Genomic DNA, 26,507 nt, shown 5'->3' with positions numbered 1-26,507 from the left:
CAACAGAGTCACCAGACATCAGTTGAATAAAGTTCAAATTAATATCTAACAAATAATCCCGGATGCAAATGTATAATTACATACACTCATTTCAGGAGCAACCCAACTCACCAATCTTAACAGTCCAGAAAGCAAACTTATGACAGTCACAAAATGTAGAACAGATTAATCAACCAATAATCTTAAATTCTATCAAATGAATTGTCAACTGTTAGTATGATCCAAAATTTTTTTAATCTAACAAGCTTTATTATTATTATTATCAATGTTCTTCTGGAGAAAGATGAATCTATCTGTTTTGCTTAAATCAATGTGTCCTCGGCTTCACCCGCCTCCCATTCACATCACAGCCATCTAATGTTATCTCATTATATCCAGAAGCGATGACCGAATGCTCACCAATTTGTGCCACATGCTGCAACAGTTCGGTCAGGACAGAAGGGCAGCTTTCTTTTAGGTATTCAAATCCATCTGTTTGCATCACGGCTGAAAACGACAATAGACCACTCCTTTTGTTAGTAATCATAATGGCTGAGAAAGAAAATGGGATCAACCCAAATAAATTCAACCAAATTTTAAACTTAAAAACAAAAACATTATGCTGCACTAAACCAATATGGAGTTGGACAGTGCATTATGTATAACCACACATTAAATGAACAAACATAATAGATACACACAAATTTTGACCAGTTATAAAGAAGGCTGATCTTTGTGAACCATTGGACCGCTAAAAACCAACTTCTTCAACATTTGGTAGCTGTTCATGAATAACAAAGTTATGTAACATTCATGGACAGCCATTCATGGGCAACCCTAACAATACTTGAATTGGCCTGTTGATTATATACAGTTCCTGACATGCATGAAGTGACCATAATGTTCAAGGATTATATCAACCCATTTTTCGTTTCGAGTTCAAGAACATAAATAAGATTTTCTGGATGTCAACATAGCAAAAATCACAAACAAAAGACTAATGCTGTCATTAGAGCTATGTGGCCGATACAAAAATTAGAATAGAGGCTCATCTCCAAAACTACAATATGAGGCACCAGCTCTCCCACCCCTTGGGTCAAAAACATGAGTGAACAGAAAAAAAGTTCATTCTAAAATAACATATGTAACCCAAAAAGATTTTACAAAGAGAATTTAGTAACAAACGATAAATTAAAAAAAGTGGTGATGAATATGTATATTTAAATACCTTTCAAATTTTCAGGCAGTGCAATGAACTTGAGACAAACAGCTTTCAGTTGGAAACAGTGGTGCAGCTCTGCCAAGGCCAATGTAGTAGCAACTGTGTTTATGGCAACATCTTCACAAAGTTTAGCCTCACACAGCAACTTCAGCCTCTCAAGAGCATATCGATCTGCCGCTGCAAGCAGATGCTGAGCCATTAGTGTAGAAGCCCATTTTGGATTTAGATCCACAAGCTCTTCCATGTCTGGTAGGGTATCCCAGTAGATAAAATGGAGTAATGCCTGTAAAGTTCCAACTAACGTTAGAAGGAAGATACTTTCACACAGGTTTTCCAACCAACACTTGGGTACAACTAAAATTTAGAATCTTCTTGCATCACTAACTTGAACCGGAAAGAAGAAAATAAAAAGACATGAATGCATGAGAGGCAAAAAGTGTATTGGGAACCATCTCTGCCTTTGTTCAAACTATGTTCCACCGAGGAGGAAGAAACCATGATATCACTTGTATTTTCAATGCAGAATAAAATCTTAACGAATTTTGAGTAGTTATTGATAGTTCCAACAAAAACCAAAAGCTTGTTCAATTTAGAAATCCATAACTTGTGTCAACAAACAAACAATTGGATAAACTTGTCAAATGGTAGGCTCTCAACGTATCCTTTTAGCTGTGAGAATGCGATGAGAAACTAAAAGAAAAATCCTTAAAAATGCACAATCCGGCAACTAAGTCAATTTAGATGGACTTAAGAGGTGATTCATAGTAAAAAACAATTATACAGTCAAATTGACCAGCTATAGAATATATGCATGTAGCATAGTCAATCAGGAAGCGAAGCAAGAAGATAGTAAACCTTAGCTGGGGGTAAGATTTTTGTACAGGAGCAGCGCCTTAGAAGAAGGTTCCAGATGTACATTCGTGTATATATCATCCTGTACAGGAATGCAATTACTCACCTAACAAAGGCAACTAACAGAAGCCACCTCTTCCTATGAATTTTATACATAGTGCATAAAAAGCTAATTACCATAACATAGAACTCATTCTTGAAGATCACCAAGATGCTCAACAAAAAATTAAGAATACACTTGAGAATGTGCACCACATCTCAAAGAAACATCTGCCTACTGTAAACCAAAACAACCCCTTTTAGTGGTATTAATCCAAAAAAGGAAAAAAAAAAAATAATGAAAAACAACAAAATTATGTTTCAGCAGCAAGAAAATAAGTTAAGTTTACGACGAACCAATGCCTTTTTATAATTTTGTTTTAGCAACATACAAATACGATAGAATGTATTTAGATCACCACCATAACCAAAAGAAATTAAATATTGAAAATCAAAATCTAGCAGGAAAAATATCTCTTTTGGTGAAGGCTGCAGAAGTATGCATACAAAACAGGGAATAAAAATATGCAATAAGAGGGGGCGTTTGGTTTCAGGTTTTTAAGATTACTTTGATAATCTATCTTTTATTTCTTTGTTTGGTTTGTCAGTAATAAAAGATTACAGTAATATTTTATTACCGATACTGAAGTGGCAGGTAATATAGGTGATAATCTGATTACCACCTTCACCTTAGGTATTTAAAGATTACCAATGTAATTTTGATTTTATTATAATTATATTATTATTTATTAATTTTTTGAGACAAAAATAAATTTATTTTTAATTAATATGATAAATAATATAAAAAATATTTAAAAATAATTATTTTCAAAGACATTTAAGTAAAATAATTTATTAATAATCTTTTATTACTTTTAACCAAACACAATAATTATTTATACCTACCAAATTTTATCAAACATAATAATCATTTATACCCAGTAATCTTCTAAGTAATTTATCTTCAAGGTAATCTTTCTATTTTGGTAATAAAACATTACTCAAACCAAACGTCCCTAGAGGTTAATTTTTTTTAATGCCAAATTCCTCTAGTTTGCCTCTGAAACTTAGTGATTATACACAAGACAAGGTTCATAATGAGGCAAATAGAACAAATTTGCCATTCAAGTATATAAATGCAAAAGAAGACTTAGGAGAGTGGAATGAATCACAGAAAAAGAACATTTATATGGTATGAAGGAAAATAATTAATGTTTTCCTTTAAATTTCAACAAACAAGAACCAGCATATATTGCATCTCATATCTATCATTCTGTACAAACTTTAATCCGTACAATCTAACAAAGTAAGCACAACAGTGGTATTGGAGGGAGAGAAAAAGACAGTGAACCTTAAAAACTGGGGCTTCCATGTCTTCAACTTTAATGCATTGAGTATTTTGATCCTTCAGCGGACCAAAAAGTTGAGCTCTGAACACAGGTGAGCGCGCAGCAAGAACCAATTTGTGAGCCGGAAACTTTTCCCCGTCAACTTCAAAATTCACATCAGTAAACCTACCACTTTCTAGAAGCTTTCCAAATTGCTTACTGATATCAGAAGGTGGCACAGCAATTGAGAAAGTATCAGGTCCCTCTGTATATGACTTAACTACACCGACACAGCAGTGAATTGAGAGGCAATCATCTTTAAGGTAGTCTGATGTCTCAAGAAGAGTCCTTTTAAAAAAGCGCTTATAACCCCTGAAACACTCAACAGTAGAATCCATTTCAATACGTTTCCAATCCACAAAAATACTGGACTTCATATTAATTTAATACCACATTAGATATAACAAAACTCACAAGGATTTCTACAAGACAGCAAGTAAGGGAATGTGCAACAAGGCAGATATTTCTGACACTCAAGAACAACTTTCGTTTGTCTCTCCAAAGACAGAAAACTTACACTGTTGTACTCAGTACAGTTTAATCTTTGAATTTATATACTATCATTTTTTAATCCTGGATATGTGGCATTAAGATCTGAAAGATTAATGAAAGGTTTTTTTTTTTTTTAATGGATTGTTGGGGTAAAGCAAATGCACCTCTTCTCACATGAATGATGCTTGCCCTAGATTGAAGGTGGAATAGGGATTGACAATAAAAAAGAGGGATAGCGTTTTTGGAAAAATGGCTGACAATATTTCCTAATAGAGATTATCTTTGGCAAGAAGTAAAGGAGAAGTATTCATGAGATTCACGAATATAGCTGGGAGTCTGATGTGATTAGGGACTCTAAAGACTGGAAGGGAAGTAGCACGAAAGCAGAAACACAAAAATGCAAATATGTAGAAATGGAAATGCTAAAACAAATTTTCCCAAAAATGTAGGAAATAAAAACATGGAGAAAAGTGTTAATATTAAAAATATAGGTTTTTATAATAAATATCAATTTTTCAAAAAAAAATGCCATAAAAAATGGGTGTCTCATAAAAGAAAAAAATATGAAATTTAGCTTAATAAATATTATGCACAAACCATCACCATTAATTGTTCAACACATCCTAATTTCATATTCCAAAAGAATGATTTCATTTCAATTCAACCAATCAAAATAACTATAGGATGGGTTCACATCTAACAAGTTGAAATTTAAAGAACTACACTCTAGTGTTATATTGGCATCACATTCATGTGTAAGAAGTTGCACTAATAATAGTATTGTTTTGGATCCTTAAATCTTGACTTTGAATTGATAAATTCGCCTTTCTTCACTCCATCCATTGGGGGTGTTTACAATTTTATTTTATGGTGGGTACTGTTTTTATTAGCGATTGGACTTTTTGATTTGCTGTCCCCATGAAGTTTTGTTCAATGATAATGCTTTCCACTTAAAACAAATGTAAGAAGTTACTACCTTTAGTGACTTGTCTAAACAATCCTTTGTGTTTCTGGCTTTTGGGATATATCACAAAAACAAATGTGAATTTGAGGAGGTTTATGAAAGTTCTTATATATATAAATTGGTGAATTTGGATGGTGGCTTGGCTTATTGTCTGCAACTAATGATGGAGAAACACAGATTATCAAAGGCATGAAAAGAATACAAAGGGTTAAATCCGTTTCAATATGTTTCCAATCCACAAAAATATTGGACTTCATATTAATTTTATACCACATTAGATACAACAGAACTTGTATGGATTTCTACGACAAGACAACAAATATAGCAATGTATTCAAGGGCAGATTTTTCTGACGATCAAGAACAAGTTTAGCTTGCCTCTCCAAAGAAGGAAAGCTTACTTTGATGTACACAGTCCATTCTAATCTTTGAACTTACATACTCTCATTGTTTAAGATCCTGGGTAAGGTGGCAGTAAGAATTGAAAAATTAATGAAGGGCTTTTATTTTTGGCATGGACTGACCGAGTCAAGCAAATGCACCTTCTCACATGGAAGCTAATTTCTTGCCCCAAGTTGATGGTGGGCTAGGGATTGACAATAATGAAGAGGGATAGCATTTTTGGAAAAATGTCTGACAAGATTCCTTATAGAGCTTATCTTTGGCAAGAAGTAAATGTGCAGTATTCAAGAGATTCATGAAAATAGCTGGGATTCTGATGTGATTAGGGACTTTAAAGATTTATTGGAAGCTAAATAGCACGGAAACAGAAATGCGGAAACGTGGATATGTAGAAATGGAAACTCTAAAACCCATTTTCTAGAAAATTTAGGAAACGAAAACATGGAGAAACATGTAAATATTAAAAAAAAGGGTGTTTCATACAAGAAAAAATAGGAAATATAGTGTAATAAATCTTATGCACAAACCATCACCACTAATTATTAAACATATCCTAATTTCATATACCAAAAGAACGGTTTCATATTAAATTCAACCAATAAAATTACACACGTTCAAATGGTTCATGTGAAGAACTAAACTCTAGTGTTATATTGGCATCACATTAATGTCCAACAAGTTGCACTAATAATCTTGTTACTCATTAACTTAAATAATAATAATAATAGTAGTAGTATTGATTTGGATCCTTAATCTTGACATTGAATTGATTATTTCACCTTTCTTCACTCCATCCATTGTGGGTGTTTACAATTTCATTTTATTGGGGGTTTGGGGGTGTGGTTTGTTTAGTGAGCATTGCTTTTATTAGCAATTGGACCTTTTCATTTGCTGTCACCATGCAGTTTTGTTCATTGATAATGCTTTCCACCTAAGCAATACCTACCTTTGGACTTTTTCATTTGCTGTCACCATGCAGTTTTGTTCATTGATAATACTTTCCACTTAAGCAATACCTACCTTTGGTGCCCCGTCAAACCATCCTTTTGGGATATATCACAAAAATGAATATGAATTTAAGGAGGTTTATGGAAGTTTTATATATCTAAACTGGTGAATTTGGGTGATGGTTGGCTTAGTGTCTGAAACTAATCATGGAGAAACACAGCTTATCAAAGGCATAAAAAAGAAGCAAAGGGTTAAATCCATTTCAATATCTTTCAAATTCACAAAAATAAGGGACTTCATATTAATTTTATGCCATATCTATAACAGGACCAGTATGGATTTGTACAAGACAGCAAATATAGTAATGTATTCAAGGGCAGATTTTTCTGATGATCACAAACAAGTTTAGCTTGCGTCTCCAAGAAGGAAAGCTTACTTTGATGTACACAGTCCTGTCTAATTGTTGAATTTACATACCATCATTGTTTAAGATCCTGGGTAAGGTGCAGTAAGAGTTGAAAAATTAATGGATGGCTTTGTTTTTGGAATGGATTGATGGGATGAAGCAAATGCACCTTCTCGCATGGAAGTTAATTTCTTGCACTAGGTTGAAGGTGGGTTAGGGATTGACAATAAAGAAGAGGGACATAATTTTTTGAAAAAATGGCTGACAAGATTTCCTTATAGAGATTATCTTTGGCAAGAAGTAAAATGAGCTGTATTCACGAGATTCATGAAAATAGTTGGGATTCCGATGTGATTAGGGTCTCTAAAGATTTACTGGAAGCTAAACAGCACAGAAATAGAAGCGTGAAAATGCAGAAACTAAAACATTGAAGCACATTTTCTAAACATTGTAGGAAATTAAAACATGGATAAACGTGTAAATATTAAAATTATAGGGTTTTTTAAAAAAATATCAAAATTTTCAGAACAAATGCAACATAAAATATGGGTGCTTCATACAAGGAAAAAATATGAAATTTAGCTTAATAAATATTATGCAGAAACCGCAGCCATTAATTATTCAACACACCCTAATTTCATAGACCAAAAGAATAATTTCATTCTCAATTTAACCAATAAAATTACACACATATTAAAATGGTTCATGTCTAACAAGTTGCACTAATTATCTTGTTATTCATTAACTTAAATAATAATACTAATAATAGTATTGTTTTGGATCCTTAATTCTTTGACTTTGAATTGATAATTTCAGTTATCTTCACTCCATCCATTGTGGGTGTTTACAAATTTATTTTATGGGGGGCATAGTTTTGTGGGTATTGTTTTTATTAGCAATTGGACTTTTTGGTTTGCTGTCACCATGCTGTCAATAATAATGCTTTCCACTTCAGCAATACCTACCTTTGGTGCCTCGTCTAAACCATCCTTAGTGTTTCCGGCTTTTGGGATATTTCACAAAAATGAATGTGAATTTGAGGAGGTTTATTAAAGTTCTTATATATAAACTGTTTAATTTGGGTGGTGGCTTGGCTTATTGTCTGTAACAAATGATGGAGAAACACAAATTACCAAAGGCTTGAAAAGAATACAAAGGGTTAAAAACATGTCTTTTTTCACTTTAAAACCCAAATCTGATATGATATATTTGCAGAAAACAGAAACAAATGCCAACTTTTTCAGACTACAAACAGAATGTCAATGTTTCATAAGTCAAGGGTAGGAAACTTGATCTGCAAGAATATAAATGGAATCATACGGAAATAAAAATGAGAATAACTTTTAAGTCTAAGATATTTTAAAAAGCATAGAGAATGCCAGCCACTTTCATTAACTCACTTGTTTTTCAATAATCTAATCATTAATAATCTTTTCCAAATACAAATCAATTTGAAGATATTCAACTCAACTCATCATAAATCACAAGGTTTATGATCAAAAGTTGATTCTGAAAAATATACGAAGCACCAATTTGCAGTACACTTATTTAAAGTACATCAAAGAGACAAAAGATAATAAAGTACACTCACAAACATAATATCACAATTTAACAGCAATAAAAGAATACAGTAACTATTACTGTCGATCATCACTCAATTCTGATATGAACGTTGGTGACTCAACCATTGTCGGTGTAACGACGAAGACGAACAAATGATGACAGTTGACAGACAAAATCAAAGAATGGCCAACGGCAGAGAATGAAGAAGATGGCAGAGAAAAGAGGAATAGCCAAGAGCTCAATTTCAATAAAGTTTTAACAATTTCAATTTCGATTAAGTGTGATGAGTGATGAGTTAGGTTAGGCTGGGATTTCATATGCATTATCAGGTAAGTACTATAATTTTAGGGATTTTGATTATTTACCAAATAAATGCGTTTCAAATTTTCTTCAAATTTCTAAAATGCCCCCGAAATGTTTTGTACCAGTTTCATCATGTTTCTGTTTCCACAAGGTTTTGAAAATGCAGAAACTCACCCCATGGTGCGTTTCTGTGCTTCTAGACTGGAGGGCTATTAAAAAAAATTTATCATTTTTCTCCAGACATTTAAAGAACATTATTGAGAGGATGAATAGTTTTCAGTTTCGGGAGGATTACTGATGAGGAAACACTTCATTTTGCTCTTTAGAAATTTTAATGTTAATTAAGTAAGTTATTTTCTCTTCTGATTTAACTAACAATAACTTTCTGGGTGAAATGAATAAATTGAAAGATGACATTAGAACAAATAAATCAAATGAAATGCGGCAGATAAAAACCAATCTCCGAATTCCAGAGTCTCAAACCACACTGCATAAACATGTCACTAACCCCATTACTAGAAACTTTCCTGTCCCTTAGTCCATGCAAACAAATAAACATAATTCAACAGTTTCCTGCTCTACATAAATTTCATAGCTTTTAACCACAAATAAACCATAAAATACACTATAACTCAATAAAGATCCATAAACAGAGAAACTATACTATTCAGTTCAAAACACATACAACATGTTAAAGAAAACCACTCACCACATGCTCCCCCGATATTTAAGCGAGTAGGGTCCACTCTCGAGGGTCCTCCCAAAATGGGTATGAACCTTGTGCCGTGCTTTCCCGCTCTGATCCAAAAGCGCAAGCTCAAACAGAGCTCTAACGTCCGTCCCTTCGCTTGCGAGGGCGACAAACAGTGAAACGTAAGCGGCGTTGTCTTCAACGCTCTTGCCGTCAGGGTAGAAATAAACAGCCCACGCATACCCACCTACAAGGAAGGTATCGGAAGCTATGTACTTTCCGATGCCCATGCCTTTAGAAAGAGAGTAGCCACTGATCTTGAACTGGTGCGACCCATTTATGGTCTCGTTGCGAGAAGTGGAGGTTGTGATGGGTGTAATTAAGGGTTTTGAAGAATCTTTAAAGACCATTGTGTTCATCAACAAGGGTGACAATGAATTTCCACGTTACGAGAAATGAATCTTTGAATTTGTCTTTGATTAATTGGGTTTAATCAGAATTATGGTTTTGAGCGAATTGAAATTAGGGCATTCGGAGCAATGATTATTTGAGAGAAGGGATTAAGAAACGACGAGACGGTGTTGATGGACGTTTTATAAGTGGATGACGTTGGAAAGAGTGTTAAGAGTTGGCTCAGCTGTCGTCCACAAAGGCTGCCATGTGACAAGATACATCAAACGACATGTCGTTTCTTTGTTACCTCTGGGCCTAACTTCTGTGACAAAACCGAAATTGAAGCAAAAGACGGAAAAAAGAGATTTTCTATTTTCTGCAAGAAAACCCCTAATCCTTCTCCACCTAGAATTCCAATTCATGCTCTACTTCCTCTCCTCGCTATAACAACACACTCTCTCTCCTCATGTTTCGCCGACTTTGCACCTCTTTTTCTGTTTCTTTTTCAAAACCAAAACACGCACTTGTCTTCCAAAGCCCCATCAAACAATTAAAGTTGCAGTCTTTAACCCCGCGTTTTTTCTCATCTAATATCACAATGAGCGACAGCCAGAATCCTCAACTGAACAAAGCCGAGTTATTTCGATCTCTTGAAGCATCATTGGGTCATTCCTTCAACACGAACCCAATTTGGCCTCCACCCAATCCTTTGATAATTGTAATAAGCGGACCAAGTGGGGTTGGCAAAGACGCCGTTATAAAGAAACTGAGGGAATCTAGGGATTCGCTCCATTTTGTTGTAACGGCTACAAGCAGGCCAAAGCGCCCTGGTGAAGAGGATGGAAAAGATTATTATTTTGTGACAAAGGAGGAATTTTTAACAATGGTTCAGAAAAATGAGCTTTTAGAGTATGCACTTGTATATGGGGATTATAAGGGGATACCAAAGAAGCAAATAAGGGAGTTTATGGGAAAAGGGTATGATATAGTGTTGAGAGTGGACATTCAGGGGGCTGAGACGTTGAGGAGGATTTTGGGGAATTCTGCTGTGTTTGTGTTTTTGGCTGCGGAGAGTGAGATGGCAATGGTGGAGAGATTGGTTCAGAGGAAGACTGAGAGTAAGGAGGAGTTACTAGTGAGGATTGCCACGGCCAGGGAAGAGATAAAACACGTGAAAAACTTTGATTATGTGGTGGTAAATGCAGAGGGGAAGCTTGATAATGCGGTGAAGTTGGTCGAGTCTATTATTGATGCTGAGAAAGCCAAAGTCTGGCAAAGAAGTGCTGTGATTTGAGTATTTATTTATTTATTATTATTGTTATTATTCAATTATCCGCAAAAAAAAAAAAAAATCACATATTAGTGTAGACATTCTGAATTATTGAAATGAGTTTTATTAATGACTTTATTAAATGGTTGTCTTTGATTGGCTTAGGATAATCACACTTAAATGTTCTGTAACTCAGGAACTATGTAGTCAGCATATCATTTTGGCTACAATTATTTTTAAATTCTATTTTTACTTGTTTGAATTACATTTTTGTAGGTAATTTGTAGCTTTGGTCAATGGCTTCTTTAGTGTTTGTGTAATAGCACTGCAAACTTTTTGTGGCTGCACATTCAGTGTTGAACTAAACCTCTTGAACAAAACCTTTGGGCTTAACAAAACTAATTCTTGTAGAAATTTCTTCAATTATATTTTGTTTTATTCAGTTCTGTATGAAGTTTCCTATAACTGAATTTCGGGAATGTTTTGATTATCATTTTTAACTTTTCACCATGTCTCTTTTATGTTTTTGTTTTCATTATCTTAGTCATTAGTTTCTTAACATGGATTTAAGCATTTACCAGGTTTTCATATTTTAAGTTGTTTTTGTCTTGGGAGGACTTTTTGATATATCTTTCTGCTTTTACTATCCTTAGATGTAAATACTCTTTGCATAACATAGAATAGTTTGTTAAGACATTATCAGGGAAGATGGTGATTTTCTTGGATATATATATGTGCTGTCAAATGTTATATGGATGGGAAAGATTATCTTTGGCATATCTTTATTGCTATCTTGTGTAGAATTGCTGCCCTTTTTAGTTTTTTCAATCTTTTTTGTGGATTTTTGGTTTACTGGTGTACCTACCTCAACCTCTTTTTTAAATATTGTTGACAAGAAAGCTATGTATGTGGCTAGTTGGGATTATGCAGTATTGAGTTAATTGTAATATGCAAATTTCATTCCTCATTCAGGTAGTTAACACTTAACAAGAACTCTTTTAAAGAGAATTGTTGTTGTGATTAGTTTCTTTTTATGGATATCAATTTATCAGTTCTAAGGCATTGTTACGAGCATTTGATTTCTTGGAGTTATTAACTTCTTATTCAAGCATTTGTTACCAACTCATCTTATTTTTCTTGCTGTGCGTTTTCCTTTTATGAGTCATCTAGGTATTGATTCATGAATATAAATCTTGTAGAAATTGCATACTTTGAAAGATAAAAGAGCAATTAGTTGGGAAAAAAGAAAGTTTGTTAAATTGACTGTGTTGCTGAGATATCAGGGAAATGACTATTGTCATTATATTTTATTATTTAAAACATTTTTATTCTTCTATTTTGCATAGAGGAATGTTCTCTTTGCAAATTTGTGTATACTTGGAGTTGAATTTGGTTTCTGTTTCCTTGCAATTATATGTTGCATCTTGTTGAGCATTTTTATTTGGTCCATATCTTATACACTACATGTTTATGAAATCCTCAAATGGAGTACAGATAACTGAGGCATGAAGTTGAAAAAAGTTTCTATCTTGGTTAAGGTCTCATGTACCTTTATTATGCTTGTCAAACCTAAGATGAATGTGTTGTTGCCAAGTAAAGTGCGACGTGCATCTTAAAGTTAGTTCAGTCACCTTAATGTCATCAGTTTTTTTATTTGGTTTTGATCCCCTATGATAATGAAAATTTTGCACTAAAATGTGGGAACTAAATTGTTAGTGGTGAAGACAATTTTGAGAGTAGAGGATAAGATGGTTTTTGATATATAACAACTTGGTTGGTCCCCCATTCCATCTCCTTCCAGGTTGAAAAGAAAGCTTCAACACAAACACAATATATGGTGATTGTTATCTTGTGTTCAGTGTGGAATGAGTAATAGCCAGATGTTCACTGATGTCATTCAGAAAGTCATCTTCTCCAACTTCGGACTGGTTACATTCTTCATACTACATAATCAGGAAGCTGCTTTAAACCTGTGACGTAGCTTTTTCAGTTTTGGGATCTGGTGAGGAGCTTTTTGGCTTTTGTTGATCATGTATCCTGGGTTTTTTTCTGTCCTTAGCTTGTCCACTTTTCACGTAAATCTTTTTTCACATTCATAAATTCCGTAATAGATTAAACATCATACAACAGCTGAAACATGGGCAAAAACATGTCTTACGTCAATATGTTGGAGAACTTAAAAGTAAGTCTTTGAGAAGCAAAATTTTGAACAAGTCTCACAAATTGTTGATCACATTTAGATGCTTGCGTTTGTGTAAGCTTTATCCATTATTGTTAGCATGAGATGGTGTTTAATGATTAGAATTAAAGTTTGCGGAGGCCCCGCCACAGCTTAAAGAGATAAGTAAGACAAACATTACAGCAAGATGAATACGCAAGATGAATAGATTGTGTGCTTGCTACCATTTGGCCTGGAGAAATTGATAGATATTTCGTGTAGTTAAAGGAATATAATGCAGAAGAGACTTGGTCCCTTTGGAGCCTTTAACTTCACTCAAGAACACTCATATCGTATAACCTTTTTTGCAAGCCACAACTAACCAAATTTTAAGCATTAATAACACAAGACCTTGAACATTCTTAGTGGCGTTCTACAGAACACAACCACCCAAAAGATAGATTGAGTCACGAAATGGTTTTATTTTTTTCTTTATCGAATAATATTTAAAGTTGGCAATTGTTGATTAATATCTTAGTCTCCCAATTAAGAAACAGATTATCCTTAAAGCTGGCTGTTATTAAGATTAAAGTCAATGCATAATAGTAAGATATGGATGTTTTTAAGGTTAGTTGAGTCAATGCCCCAGAAAATGATGCATATTAAGATTTTTTTTTTTTAAAAAGTCTATGCAAATTCCCACGTTTCTATGCCAATTTGATTGCTTCGGTAATGGGTTTCTTATAGTGATCAATAGAAAAAAGTGGCTGACAGAGATAGAAAAGCTAGATCCCTTTTGGTTATAGCTTTTATATTTAGTTATTTTATCACTAAACAGTATTAGGCAACAAACAAAATACTTGATGAGAGAAACATGAAACAAATCCTTGCATCCAAGCCAAAAAAGCCTGGAAAAAGCGATAAAGCATACCAAAGCTTCTTGGAAAAATGACAGAAAGAGAAGTAACTTGACTTGACATCACACTTTCCTCTCATTTTCATAGAAGAAACGTGCTCCCCAAGCTAATTCTCCTCTTTATATATAATCAACATTCCAATTCAGACACACCATTCAAGCCAATCTTAAATCTAAAATCAAGTTCGAACAGAAAAAAATATCAAGTAAGAAAGGTGGCTTGTTTCTGAAACATGGAACTCGAGACTTCCACAGAAAATGGTGGAAGAGTTTGTGTGCAAGTCGTTGAGCTTCACAGGCTTACTGCAAATGGTGGTTCAGGTGCGACCATGTTTGAACCACAAAGCGGCATTGAAAAGAGAGAAAGTAGCAATGAACCTAGCCCTGTTTCTCCAACTACACCAGCAATCCGTGCACCTGAAAAGAAACTTACACTCTTTGCTCTGCGCCTTGCAATTCTTGAGAAGGCAGCTACTGGTCTGGGGGCGCTTGGTTTCATCTGGGCAACAGTTGTTCTTCTTGGTGGTTTTGCCATCACTTTAGATAAAAGTGACTTCTGGATTGTCACCATTATTTTGTTGATCGAGGGAGCTCGCATTTTTAGCCGAAGCCATGAGCTAGAATGGCAACACCAAGCCACCTGGTCAATAGCAGATGCAGGAGTCAATAGTTTTCGAGCAATAAGGTCTAGCTCCCACCATCTCATTGAAGCTATCAAGTCAACATTCCGGCCAATTTCTGTCATTGGAAAGCGTAGTGCAAGGACTAGAGACATAACAGAAAATGATGATGGAACAAGCTTCAGAGACTGCCAAAGAAATCAGTCTACTCGAACATGGAAGAGTTCAGATGTTCCAATTCTGCCATATGGGCAATGGGTTTTCCTCTCAAGAAATATCAGCAAGCTTCTTTATTGGCTACAGCTTGCATCTGCAGCAGCCTGCATAGCTCTCTCATTGATGAAGCTGATCAAGCGTAACTATGGGGAGGTAGCTAAAGGAGATACTGACAAGAGGAACCGGTATGCAGCTCTGACTATTTTCTATTCATTGGCCTTGGCAGAAGCTCTATTGTTTCTGGTGGAGAAAGCTTATTGGGAGTGGAAGGTTATATACTGTAAACTACTTGAAGAGGTGAACAAAGATTGTGATCTGGGGCCTACGGGTATGGTCTCAGTTAAGAGGTTCTTCTATGACGCGTATTCAAGATGTATCAATGGAAGCATTTTTGATGGCTTGAAAATGGATATGGTGAGTCTAGCTATGGATCTCTTGGATTCCAATTTCCCTGAAGAGCAGCTCATTGGTGCAAGAATTCTTCGTCAATTTGCGGTAAGTGAGAAGTTTTCCAATGACACCCTCCAGAAGATTGGAATAAATTTGTCTGTAATAGAAAGATTAGTGGAGATGTTGAACTGGAAAGATCCACAAGAGGAAGAGATCAGGCGATCAGCTGCAGAAATATTGTCAAAATTAGCAGGCAAAAAGCAGAACTCTCTTCGGGTTGCAGGAATACCTGGCGCTATGGAATCAATATCATCTCTACTCCAAACTAACAGAAACTCTTGTGGTGCAACTGATGAAATTGGTGAAAAGAAAATCATCTTCGACCATGCAAATTATGGAAGCTGGACAGTTAATCATTTAGGACTTCTCATTCTGAAGAAACTTGCCCGTGACCATGACAACTGTGGGAAGATTGGGAATACAAGAGGGCTCCTACCAAAAATCATAGATTTTACTCATGCTGGAGAGAGTTCGTTGAAGAATGAACATGCTACTTCATCTCAGATTCAGACAGTCAAATATTCTCTGCAAGTGGTGAAGATGCTGGCAAGCACAACAGGCGAAGGTGGGAAACATCTCCGAAGAGAGATCTCAGAGGTTGTTTTTACAATAAGTAACATCAGAGACATATTGAGACACGGAGAGAAACATCCACTGCTGCAGAAATTGGGAATAGAAATTTTAACTAGTCTGGCCATAGAAGAAGAGGCAACAGAGAGAATTGGAGGCACAGGTGGGATTCTTAAGGAGTTGTTCAACATTTTTTTTAAAGAGGAAATCCCAGAGAACCAGAATCATGTAAGAATCGCTGCAGGAGAAGCACTAGCAATGCTAGCATTGGATAGCAAAAGCAACTGTCAACACATCTTGAAATTGAAGGTAGTGGGCAAGCTAAAAGATGCATTGGAAATTCCACTGCTTCGTGTAAATGCTGCAAGAATCTTAAGAAATCTATGCACCTATGGTGAATCAGACTGCTTCGACCAATTAAGAGGACTTGTAACCGCTGCACCCATAGTAAGTCTCTCCCAACGAACATAGTTGATTTGTATAATGTTAAAAGAAGTAACAGACATGGCTTTGATTATTTCTTAATAAATATCATAGATCAATTAACTCAAACCTTTTCCCCCATTGCAGGTTCTTAAGACAATCATATCAGAGGAGCACAAATTACAGGAAGTAATGATTGGACTAGCAGCACACATTTTCAGATTCATGACTCCGGAAGAATCCAGCATCATGTTCCAGGTAGCTAGAGTTAGTGAGGAGGAATTAGCTAATACGTTAGTCCAGATTCTGAAGAAATACCAGTTCCCACCAATTAAGGTTCCAAGAATAAGAAGGTTTGCCATAGAGTTAGCAATTTGGATGATGAGAGACAAGGCAACTAATGTACATAGTTTCAAGGTGCTGGGATTGGAGGAGGAGCTAGAAGGAGTGTCAGAGACCACATCAGAGCTTGAAAATTTTAACATTTTCTGTGGCACCATTGGACTGAGCCGGCACAGCGCATCAATTCACTCATTAGTTGAGACTGCAATGAAGTTGCTTGCACAAGCATCATGCAACATTTAACTAATTTTCTGTACATAATTTATTTATATATATTGAAACAAATGAAAAAGAAACACATTGTGCTGAGTAAAATAATTTTGTAAATATGCATACAAACTGCAAGAGATTCTTTTTTCTCCAAGAAATAAAAATGTAAATTATTTAACTTTCCACCTACCCAGATACATAATGCTTCCTGCTGCAGTGTCGCTGCCATTCTGTACAAGATATTAACAAAACTGGGAACTTCACTGAAGAAAAACCATGTACGTAAAAGGCCCTATGGTTTTCGGTTTTCTCTCCAACCAGCTCATTGAAAAAGATACAAGAATTTGCACAACCATAGTTCATCTTAAAAGGCCTAAAGGGATAATTCGGCTTCCCTTCAATCAATTTAAACTCTTTTGCTCATAATTCTGTTTTCCTCTAAAATAAGGAAAAAAAAATCTACTTTGATCCACTTAGCACGTTTATGGAAGTCTCACGCTTTTTCCTAAAGCATACGAATGTTATTGCAATATGAGGAAGAAACCTATTGCAATATGAGGAAGAACCATGTGAGAGAGGGTTCTTTGAAACACACACACACATCCAAAACCGAAATTGTAAGGAAAAAGAGGCATACAAGCAAAAAATAAAATAAAATCAAAGTTACAATGGCACTGAAAGACTGTTGCCCTCAATGAGGGTGTCAAAAGAATCATTACATCCCTTTTTCAAGTGTGAAAACAAAAAACCACTGTAATTAAGTATTCAAACACATTCACAGAACCTAATTTTTTCTTTTTGATCAATCATTTTACATCACTACAATCTCTGAAACTATCTTAGTTACAAAACAATACATCATCAGACTCAATTTACTAAATATCATATTAATTTCTACCGACTGTTTCGAAAAAAGTTGAGATCCCAACGACGCATCAAACCTTCCATTATGTGCCCTGCTGGGTTTCTTACCACTGTCAACGTGGCTTTTGTATTACTTGACACATCAGCATCAGAGGCCACACTTGTCGGAGTAGTATCACTACGAGCAGATGTTACGGTGCTTGGTGTTTCAATGGCAGAAGGAGGAGTATCAAATACAAGCCCACCTGATGAGAAGCTTGTATCCGGAGATGGGTGTTGGGGAGCTGAATCATGGCAAGGTACTGTAGTAGAAGTGGATTCTGTCTTTACAGGCTTCAAATCATCTACTGAAACAAAAGCAGTAGCGACAGTAGTAGAAGTGGATTCTGTCTTTACAGGCTTCAAATCATCTACTGAAACAAAAGTAGTAGCGACAGAAGATTTAGAATCTTCTGCAGTGGAGCAATCATTTAGTTCATCTTTTTGTACAGACTCAAAGGAATCAGTGGTTGCAGAGGTTGGCTGTTCTCCTGCTTGGGGATGTCGCATCTCCAAGTCCTTTAATGACATAATCACTGCTTCCATGAACATCTGAAAAAGGTAAGTCAAATGTCAATGACCCATATCATTGCGAATAAAGATATGAAAAGAATAGTTTGACTCACCCTTTCTTCCTCCTCTACGTTGCTTGGGAAACCTGTCAAGTCTTCAAGTTGATATTCCACATACTGATCATCATCCATTGTTGTTGGGACATGAGGGCCATATGGATGACCATTGGACAATTCGAAGCTAATCATGTTGGATGATGATGATGGGCAATGATTATCATTAGTTACTTCGTCCTACATCAAAAGATCATTCAGCAACAAATAATAAGACACTCGTAAATTCATATTTTAAACAAGGAAAGAAAATTATCACTGCGGTGTATGGTCCATAGATAAAGCCATCCCACAAATAGGTGTCAAATTGTCACGATTCAGTCTAAGGTGGTAAGCACAGTTATCAAATGCAAGCGTTTTAGATAATATACTCTTCCATACATAATACACACACACGAGTCAGCATTCAGTGTATATAAGGGCATAAAATTGGACTAAAGCATCTTAGAAAACAGTTGAATGATGGATGAGGGGTAGAAGATACTTCAGCTTCTGCATGGTTATCTTTGGCTGATATATCAGAAGGGACCTGAGCAGAATCAAAAAAAAGAAAAAATTATAACCCGTAACAAAGAGAATAATAATGTCTGATGACTTTGACATGCAAGTGCTTGATGACACAACTAATCACGATGTACTAACCTCGGTCCGGCTCATTGGTCTTCTAGATCGAACTTGTTTGATGGCATCTACTGTGCTTCCAGTCACTGGTCCCAGAACTAACATAATTAAAGAGGAGAGTTAATAAAAGAGGCTGCCAAACGATGGCCCCAGCAGAAATTATGGGCTGAAAATTTTAAGTGGCTTGCGGCACATGAAACGTACCTCTAGATGAAGCTGAAGTTCCTGGATAAAAATCTAGCTCTTGCTTGGTGTTCCAACTACCCTGAATGGAAAACAATCAACCATTAGCAATTGGTTGTGGATTTGAAATCTGATGCTTCCAATTAAATCATGATCTAAAAACAGTTAATTGCAGTTTAATTTATTTACCTTACCGATGTAATCATTCGTTGCACCAAAAAGTGTTGTCCCCACCTCATCCTCTGGTGGTTGCAAGACATTATGGAAAAAAATATTTATAGAATCAAAGTAAAATTGTGGGCGTGGTGAGTTGTGATCTCCCTCAAATTTGATAATATTCTTGTCTCCCTGCAAAAGGCAAATGGTGAAACAAAACATAGTATCAAAATAATGGAAAAGGAAATGATATAAAGTGGCGACAAATGTTCACTAACTTCAGAGGTAGAATACTCAGCAGGATTTTATCTAAGAAATATTTTTTAGAAGATAAACTGAGTATAAGTATCATCAGTAGTGTAAGACAAGAAATTCGCAAACTTAAGATCATTAACTGCCCAGCTGATACTAAATGGTATTATAGGAAATTTTCATGCAACCTCAAGTAACATTTAACATTTAGGATATCTAGTCAACTACCAAGAAACAGGGGATGACCTTGTCATGAAGTTTTGCTGTTATAAGGACAATTAGATAAGATGATACAGGTTTGTTTTGTATATAATTTTTTTTAACTTTATAATAGTGTGGAAGAGACTTACTGCATAAACCTCAAATATACGATCTGAGTGATGAGGTTGTATAAAATCATCTTCAACTGCATGCCCAAATAAAGCCGGAACAAAGGAAGACTTTGCCACCTGACATTAAACATAAATTAAAAAAAAATGACTTTTATGAATAGCTTTAAATGAATATAAATTAATACACACGTTCTACTTTTAGGTTCATAATTGATAATTTTTCCCTTTATCCATCATAAATGTTTCACACACTTGTATTTTATCCAACACAAGCAATTCTCTCCTTTACTTCGTCCTGCAAACTTAGGAAGGCAAAATGGAATTTACAAAAAAGAACATGAAGCAATGCTCCAATATTTCATCAAGTTGCACTAATCACAAACTGAATAAATTATGAACATCTAGTCTGCAATTGAGCAGAGTTAGCAAAAAATTCAAATTCGCAGAGAATCCCAAGCTCAATTTCATTTCTTGACTTCTAGATGTGCACATTTCTTGCAACATGACTCTCATATAAACAATCTCAAAAACCTTGTTAAAACAGATGAGCTCTCAAGGTTATCATGCTCACAAATGTGCTATTGTCATTGAGTGACATCTAAACACTTACATTTTTTCCAGAGACTGACAGAATTATCTCGTAATTACATTTATGCTCACAGAGAATGGGTTGCCTAAAACACCTCGAATCAACCAAGATTCTTATTTGAGCTTCTTTCTTCATATTACTACAATAAAAAATCGTCAAGTGACTTCTATGTTGTTAAGAGAGAGATGCTGAAATAGCCAATATGAATTCATGAGGTTCACCAGCATTCTACATTCAAATTTGTTCTTTCCCAGTTTTAGATTGAAGTTGTCATCTCATTGTCAAAGCCTTATCATTATATGGATGGATTATATACTGTTAAGATTAGAACACTTGTCCTCAATCCAATGGTAGTCTTCATTATAAACAGAGTCTTTATGGTTCGGACGAGGGGAGGAGAAAAAAAATATTAGGGTTTTGCATTTGAGCAGCCATCCTTGGTTGATTCAAGGAGGTCTCAGGCACCTCGACTGACCAGAAAATGGGAGGTCCTGAACTCCTCGAATTGTTTGGTTTATCTGATAACCCTTTTTTATTAATGGAATAATTTTTAGTTTATTATGTTTTTGTGTTTTAATTTTCAATTTTAGTTGAATAAGAACTGAGTTCCTAACAAATACCTAACAACCTGGATAGTATTTGACAATTTCTATATAAATAACTCAGCAGGACATGTGCAGGATAAACAACCCCTCATTTTCACACAAGGGAAACAGATGTAGATTAATGCACTTCAAATGGTTAATGCTAATTGTCATGTCATAATTAACTTAAATTGGAAGTCATAGATGTCACTAGCATTCAAAACACATTAATGCAACAGTTGAAATGAAATGAAAAAGAGAGAATAAAACCTTAATAGTATTCAGGTCTGTTATGTCAAACTTTGCTTTTTTCTGGATAGCTTTTCGCATGAATTGGATTGCAAACTTTACCTGAGAACGAGTAAAACAATAAAAGTCAAGGCATCAGGAGAATAATACTCATGCTTCACCACCTCAAGCATTAAGAAGCACAACTGAGCATAGATAACCATACAAAACATCACTATCCAACTGTCTTGACTCCTAAAGAACACATATGAATATAATAAACCAAGTGGTGATTTTACCACAATTAATACTTCCAATAGGATAGTTGCTGCAAGGGGTCACAGTAACAAACATCTAAGAATCTTTACTTGATCGCAACACTAATATTCATACAGTATAACAAAATCTATAACAATATTTTTATCTTGCTCTGTTTTTGACAATTGAACAAATGAGGTACAGCACTGTATATCAACAAAATAAATAGTTGATATACTGCAGCATAATTTATTACTCACAGTGAATTTCGGTAACCGAATCTTATAGGTATCCACAAGTTCCATCATCAGGTCAACCAAATCAGAGAAAGGACTGTCGAGAACCATTCCTGCAATAGAAGGATCCTCTGCCCCATATAACAGGCTGCAATAGACAATGATTATTTTTAATGGTCAATATTTATGCAAAAGGCATCAGCATTATAGCAGATGTACAAATATATGATATAAACTCATACTAGTCCTAGAAAGAAGGCAATGAAGTTTACAAAACTGTATTCTTAATAAACAAAATGATTACAAAAATAGCACATTTTGTTAAATATATTACCATGCATTACTTTAGAAAGTAATGAATCTCAATTTATGGAGAAGGTTATGACCACAAAAGATGGAGGCACAGAATGCCTTCCGAATAAGCACACTAACATAAAAAAGTATTGCATCCTCCAGCCTAAGGTACTGGTTGGTTATAACAAATTCAATCAGTTGAGAATAATGCAATCTCCTTCATTCACTTATACAAATGTTATCAAAAGATATGATCATCTCATAGTTGTAAATCTTTCAAATACATCCATGATCAATGTCAAAGCCTTAGCTCAGGGATCCAGGGAATCCCCATAATCATCCTTATCTGAACCTGAGGAAAACCATAATAAAGCTTCCCCTTACACAATAGCTTGCTCAAGAGATTCACCATATACAATGCATGTTTTCTCATTGTATGTACTTTTTTTTTGAAATGAGACAACACAAACTATGTTTTTCGGCTAACATCTTTCAATGGCAAATAGTTTGTCACAACCTTTGACATGCATAAAGCAGCATCTGCATGACATCCAGTAAAGGTTCTAAAAAAGATCATAGTTTCTTTGAGGTACATTATTATAGAGCCAATACATATGTATAGACCACAGGATAAAAGAAAACAATCTAAACTTAAATGAAGTAGATCTGATTATAAGATAGACTCTTCAAATTGTGAAGTTGCAGAAGAAACAGATTTGGTTAACATAGCCATGAGGACAAAAGAAAGGTAATATGAAGAAAGAAACAATCCAGCATACGGCAAATAAATCTTTTGTTCTAGGCGAGGCTCAAATGATGGGTTGGTTTGGGGAGACAGAAAGTGGATGGAGCTACATTTTAACTCAGGTTTTGTAATTAACCTATGAAGAATTCAAGCTAAAAATGGCTACTAGTCTTTTAGTTGCCCTTTATTTGACTCAAATTGAACACTCAGAAGTAGAGTCATATCCATTAAGTACTATAAATTTACAGGCTGCATGACAACAAGTGTAGTGTTTGAACTATTTTGGTAGCCAGGATCATTGCACAGACCCATAATTCTGAGTTGCCTTTCAGGGTTTCCCAACTGAATTCAACTCAAGTTAAACACTTTGTAGAAATAGATTCACAACAATTACCTTAGTTATTGTCCAAACCTCAATTATATATCCACAACAATATGATACATGCACATTCCTAAAATTTGTAATAATTAACTTTCACTACTTCAGCATAATAAATACAAGTCTACACACAGATTTGGTATATGCCAGCTTAGATTAAGGTAAAAGTGCATGAAGAAAACCTAGTGACAGCACCCATTGAACGACCCCATAAGCCAATTAAGGAGACGTTTCCATCTGCCCGCAAATAATCTACCACGACTTTCAGATCATCCTTCTGTAAAATAGTATTGGAATGTTAGATAACATTAACTAATGGAGAGTAGAATTTACTAAGAAAAAAGTAGTAATCTAGTGCAAAGAGGACTAGATACACCATGTGACGGAGAGAACATAATATATTATAATATATTACCATGGGTTTTCCCAAAAACTACTCAGGTGTAACTCTGAGAGCAGATAAAAATTAATTTCTCTTGATTATTTATTCTTTGAATATGAATGAAATTAGAATATAAATAAAAACATTTTCCTACCACAATCATACATGAAAAGGAGATTACAGTTTTATCTCTCTCTGGCTTCACTTTAGTTACAGCCAATATGTCAAAGATTTTACTTTTGAGGGACAACAAATTTGTTGAACAGAAAACTTGAAATTGGGTTTAGTTGCAAAAAAAAAAACTATTGAAATAGATAAAACACTCATGAGACAGAATAATTTATCTTGTATAACAGATCCACATACAAGGGTAAAGCCAAATAACATGAGTCCCCAACTCCCCACACCCCAAGCTCCAGCTAGCATTCAGATAATATAAAGGTGATCTCAGAACACCATCGTTTCAACCAAAAGTGGTCTTCATGATACAAAAGGAATAAATACGTAGATTTAACACATGTAAATAGCTCTCTACATCAGTAATTTTTTTTCCTCTAAAAACATAAAATATAGGCATTTCTTTCAGCTAGTTAGTCAGCCACTTACTTCATTCCACCCTAAAGTGACATGCTCGCCTCCAGAAAGTCCAGATCCTGAGAAATCAAGGGTGAAAACAGTAATATTTGAAGGCAGCAATATTATTGCAGCTTCACTAGCATCAGCCCTGCAACCACTGCCAAAAATGAAGAAATATTCCCAATCAGCATTCAATACTATAGTTCAAGAGTCTAACATGGATTACATTCATCCTTTAAATTATAAACTTTGAAATGCCTACTGGAGAATTAATACAATATTTGTGAAAATCACTAACAAACAAGAACTTAACATGTTATAAAATAAGTCCTTAGTCACCTGTTTCCATGACAGTAAATAACGCAGGGTAGAGGCTTTTCTTCTGGACTAACAATTGGCACGTAGTGACTACATTGTAGAACCTCCCCTCGACCATTTTTAACCTGAAAAATGTTGAAAGCTTTTTACACGTGATGTATTGGAGTTCTCAAGCTTAAAAAATAATACCTGTCACCAAGATATTTACCTCTACGTCCTTTCTTTGGTACCACTTCCCTCTCAGCATGAACTCTTGATCCAACAAATCATGGTCTGGATGGTATTCAGCTCTATGCCATAAAAATAGATAGTCTCATAATCTCTTTATGTAGATGAAGCATAGTTTAAAATATGAAAATATTAAAAAATAAGATGACAAACCACTAAACTACTAAAAGTTCAGAGAGTCAGAGTGCTGATTTCTTTAGATGCCCCTCATACTATTTCATTTCACATATAATGAAAGGTGCATATAAGTTACATATATTGGCATCAATGCCAAAAGAGTTCGTCAAATCAATCAAGCCTCATGTTCTCCAACATACTCCAGTCATTCTCAGTGCTACAAACTATCTTATTTACTACAAGTAACAACCTTGGAGGGCATCATGATTATAGGTACTCCATAATATAACACAGCTAAACAAATTAGTTTTAGAGAAGATTATTTATAGCAATAAGAAGAGGATTTTAGCTGATACTCATAAATAAGTTGAGATCACAAACACATGGAACTACTACAATCTCAAATCTGTCACAAAAGTTTGCTAAAGTAGATGAAATTCATTTCCAACTGTTTCTAGGTTAACAAACAAGCTGACAACTGCCAAAGAGAACTCATTTCTATTCCCTTTCCTTGCATTATCACATTAGATGCACCAAATTGAAGGGAAAAAGAACTAAGTCCACACAAAGACAGAACCAAAAAGCCATTATCACATGTCAAACGCGATAATATCGTACTCAAATCAATACCAAAACTTCATAACAGATAAGATCAACAAACAAAAATAAGAACCCGGGATGAAAACAAGAAAAAGAAAGAAGATAAAGAAATTACTACTCCGTAGCCATCAAAATTAACTAAAAAAGATCTCAGATATTTATAAATCGAACCAAAGTTTTTAAAAAACAGATATCACTTAAATTATTTCAATTCAACTAGAATTTAAAAGAAATCCCCAGTTTGGGGAGCGAGAAAACGGATTAAAGTAAAATCAAAATCATATCTGAAGTCTTATGATCTATGTTGCATAATTTTTCTAAAGACCCAGATACCAAAAACACAAAGACTTATGTCAAAAATTTAAAAATTTTCCGACCAAAAAGCCTATTAGAATTTCACCGAGAAACAATGAAATCAAAGGCAGAATATTGATTACCTGGGTGGCCGAATAATAAAGTTGACAAGCTGCTCCATAGAAGAGATTCAGAAGGATGAAAACGAAATGATTTTTTTCCTTCTCTAAAGTCTCTATCTTTGTCTCTCTCTTAGCTGTGCTTTTGAGCTCTTTAACAAATATAATAATATTATAATAAATATAATATGAATAACAGTTAAAGATTCAGATTGAAGAAAAACAAAGACACACAGAATCTTCTTCTTCTTCTTCTGGGTGTAAAGATGCTATCGTTGAGACAAATAAGAGAAGCAGCAGCAAAAGAAGAAGAGGAACCGGCCTATGTTAATATTGTTTTTGTTTTCGTTATTTTCGTTGTTGCAGTTTCCATTTTCAGTTTGTTTCTTAGCAAACAAACAAAAACCACATTAATTTCTTTCCTTCCTTATCTGGCTTTCTACAGGCGTATTAATCTCTCTCTAACTTCAACCCTGTTCCTCCCACACGTGTGACTTTGGGCTTCTTATAAATAGCCCAAAAAGCCCATATCAGCCTCCTGATGAACACATGCATGCCCATCTCATCCGGGAATAATTTATGAATGAACTGGATAGGTTAGGAGAAGAGTCAATTTGGGCAAGTTGGAGGCACTGGTATTTGACATTTTCAAGAGGCAAGGGAAGAAAAAT

The 26,507-nt window shown here is 34.9% G+C and overlaps 4 protein-coding genes across 4 annotated transcripts; 2 read left to right on the top strand and 2 right to left on the bottom strand.

Moving 5' to 3' along the window:
- Positions 1-22: 22 nt before the first annotated feature.
- On the bottom strand, positions 23-9,801 carry LOC123221231 (BTB/POZ and MATH domain-containing protein 2-like). The gene is made up of 4 exons (XM_044644006.1): positions 9,267-9,801; positions 3,444-3,792; positions 1,208-1,484; positions 23-486 (listed from the first exon to the last, which is right to left on the bottom strand). The coding sequence occupies exons 1-4, from the start codon at positions 9,665-9,667 to the stop codon at positions 308-310; spliced, it is 1,206 nt and encodes a 401-aa protein (XP_044499941.1). The 5' UTR covers positions 9,668-9,801; the 3' UTR covers positions 23-307.
- Positions 9,802-9,964: 163 nt separating this feature from the next.
- LOC123221232 (guanylate kinase 3, chloroplastic) lies at positions 9,965-11,176 on the top strand. Its single transcript, XM_044644007.1, has one exon. The coding sequence runs from the start codon at positions 10,108-10,110 to the stop codon at positions 10,933-10,935; it is 828 nt and encodes a 275-aa protein (XP_044499942.1). The 5' UTR covers positions 9,965-10,107; the 3' UTR covers positions 10,936-11,176.
- Positions 11,177-13,864: 2,688 nt separating this feature from the next.
- LOC123220403 lies at positions 13,865-16,924 on the top strand. Its single transcript, XM_044642619.1, has 2 exons — positions 13,865-16,288; positions 16,412-16,924. The coding sequence occupies exons 1-2, from the start codon at positions 14,219-14,221 to the stop codon at positions 16,847-16,849; spliced, it is 2,508 nt and encodes an 835-aa protein (XP_044498554.1). The 5' UTR covers positions 13,865-14,218; the 3' UTR covers positions 16,850-16,924.
- Positions 16,925-17,463: 539 nt separating this feature from the next.
- On the bottom strand, positions 17,464-26,269 carry LOC123221032. The gene is made up of 14 exons (XM_044643699.1): positions 25,861-26,269; positions 24,687-24,768; positions 24,500-24,603; positions 24,191-24,317; positions 23,385-23,479; positions 21,809-21,932; positions 21,333-21,413; positions 19,908-20,006; positions 19,339-19,497; positions 19,171-19,231; positions 18,988-19,064; positions 18,830-18,874; positions 18,346-18,525; positions 17,464-18,271 (listed from the first exon to the last, which is right to left on the bottom strand). Exons 1-14 carry the CDS (start codon positions 25,896-25,898, stop codon positions 17,711-17,713), a joined length of 1,833 nt encoding a protein of 610 aa, XP_044499634.1. The 5' UTR covers positions 25,899-26,269; the 3' UTR covers positions 17,464-17,710.
- Positions 26,270-26,507: the final 238 nt, after the last annotated feature.

The sequence above is a fragment of the Mangifera indica genome, chromosome 7, assembly GCF_011075055.1.
Source record: "Mangifera indica cultivar Alphonso chromosome 7, CATAS_Mindica_2.1, whole genome shotgun sequence".
NCBI lineage: Eukaryota > Viridiplantae > Streptophyta > Magnoliopsida > Sapindales > Anacardiaceae > Mangifera > Mangifera indica.
This window is presented reverse-complemented; position numbering and strand designations above follow the sequence as displayed.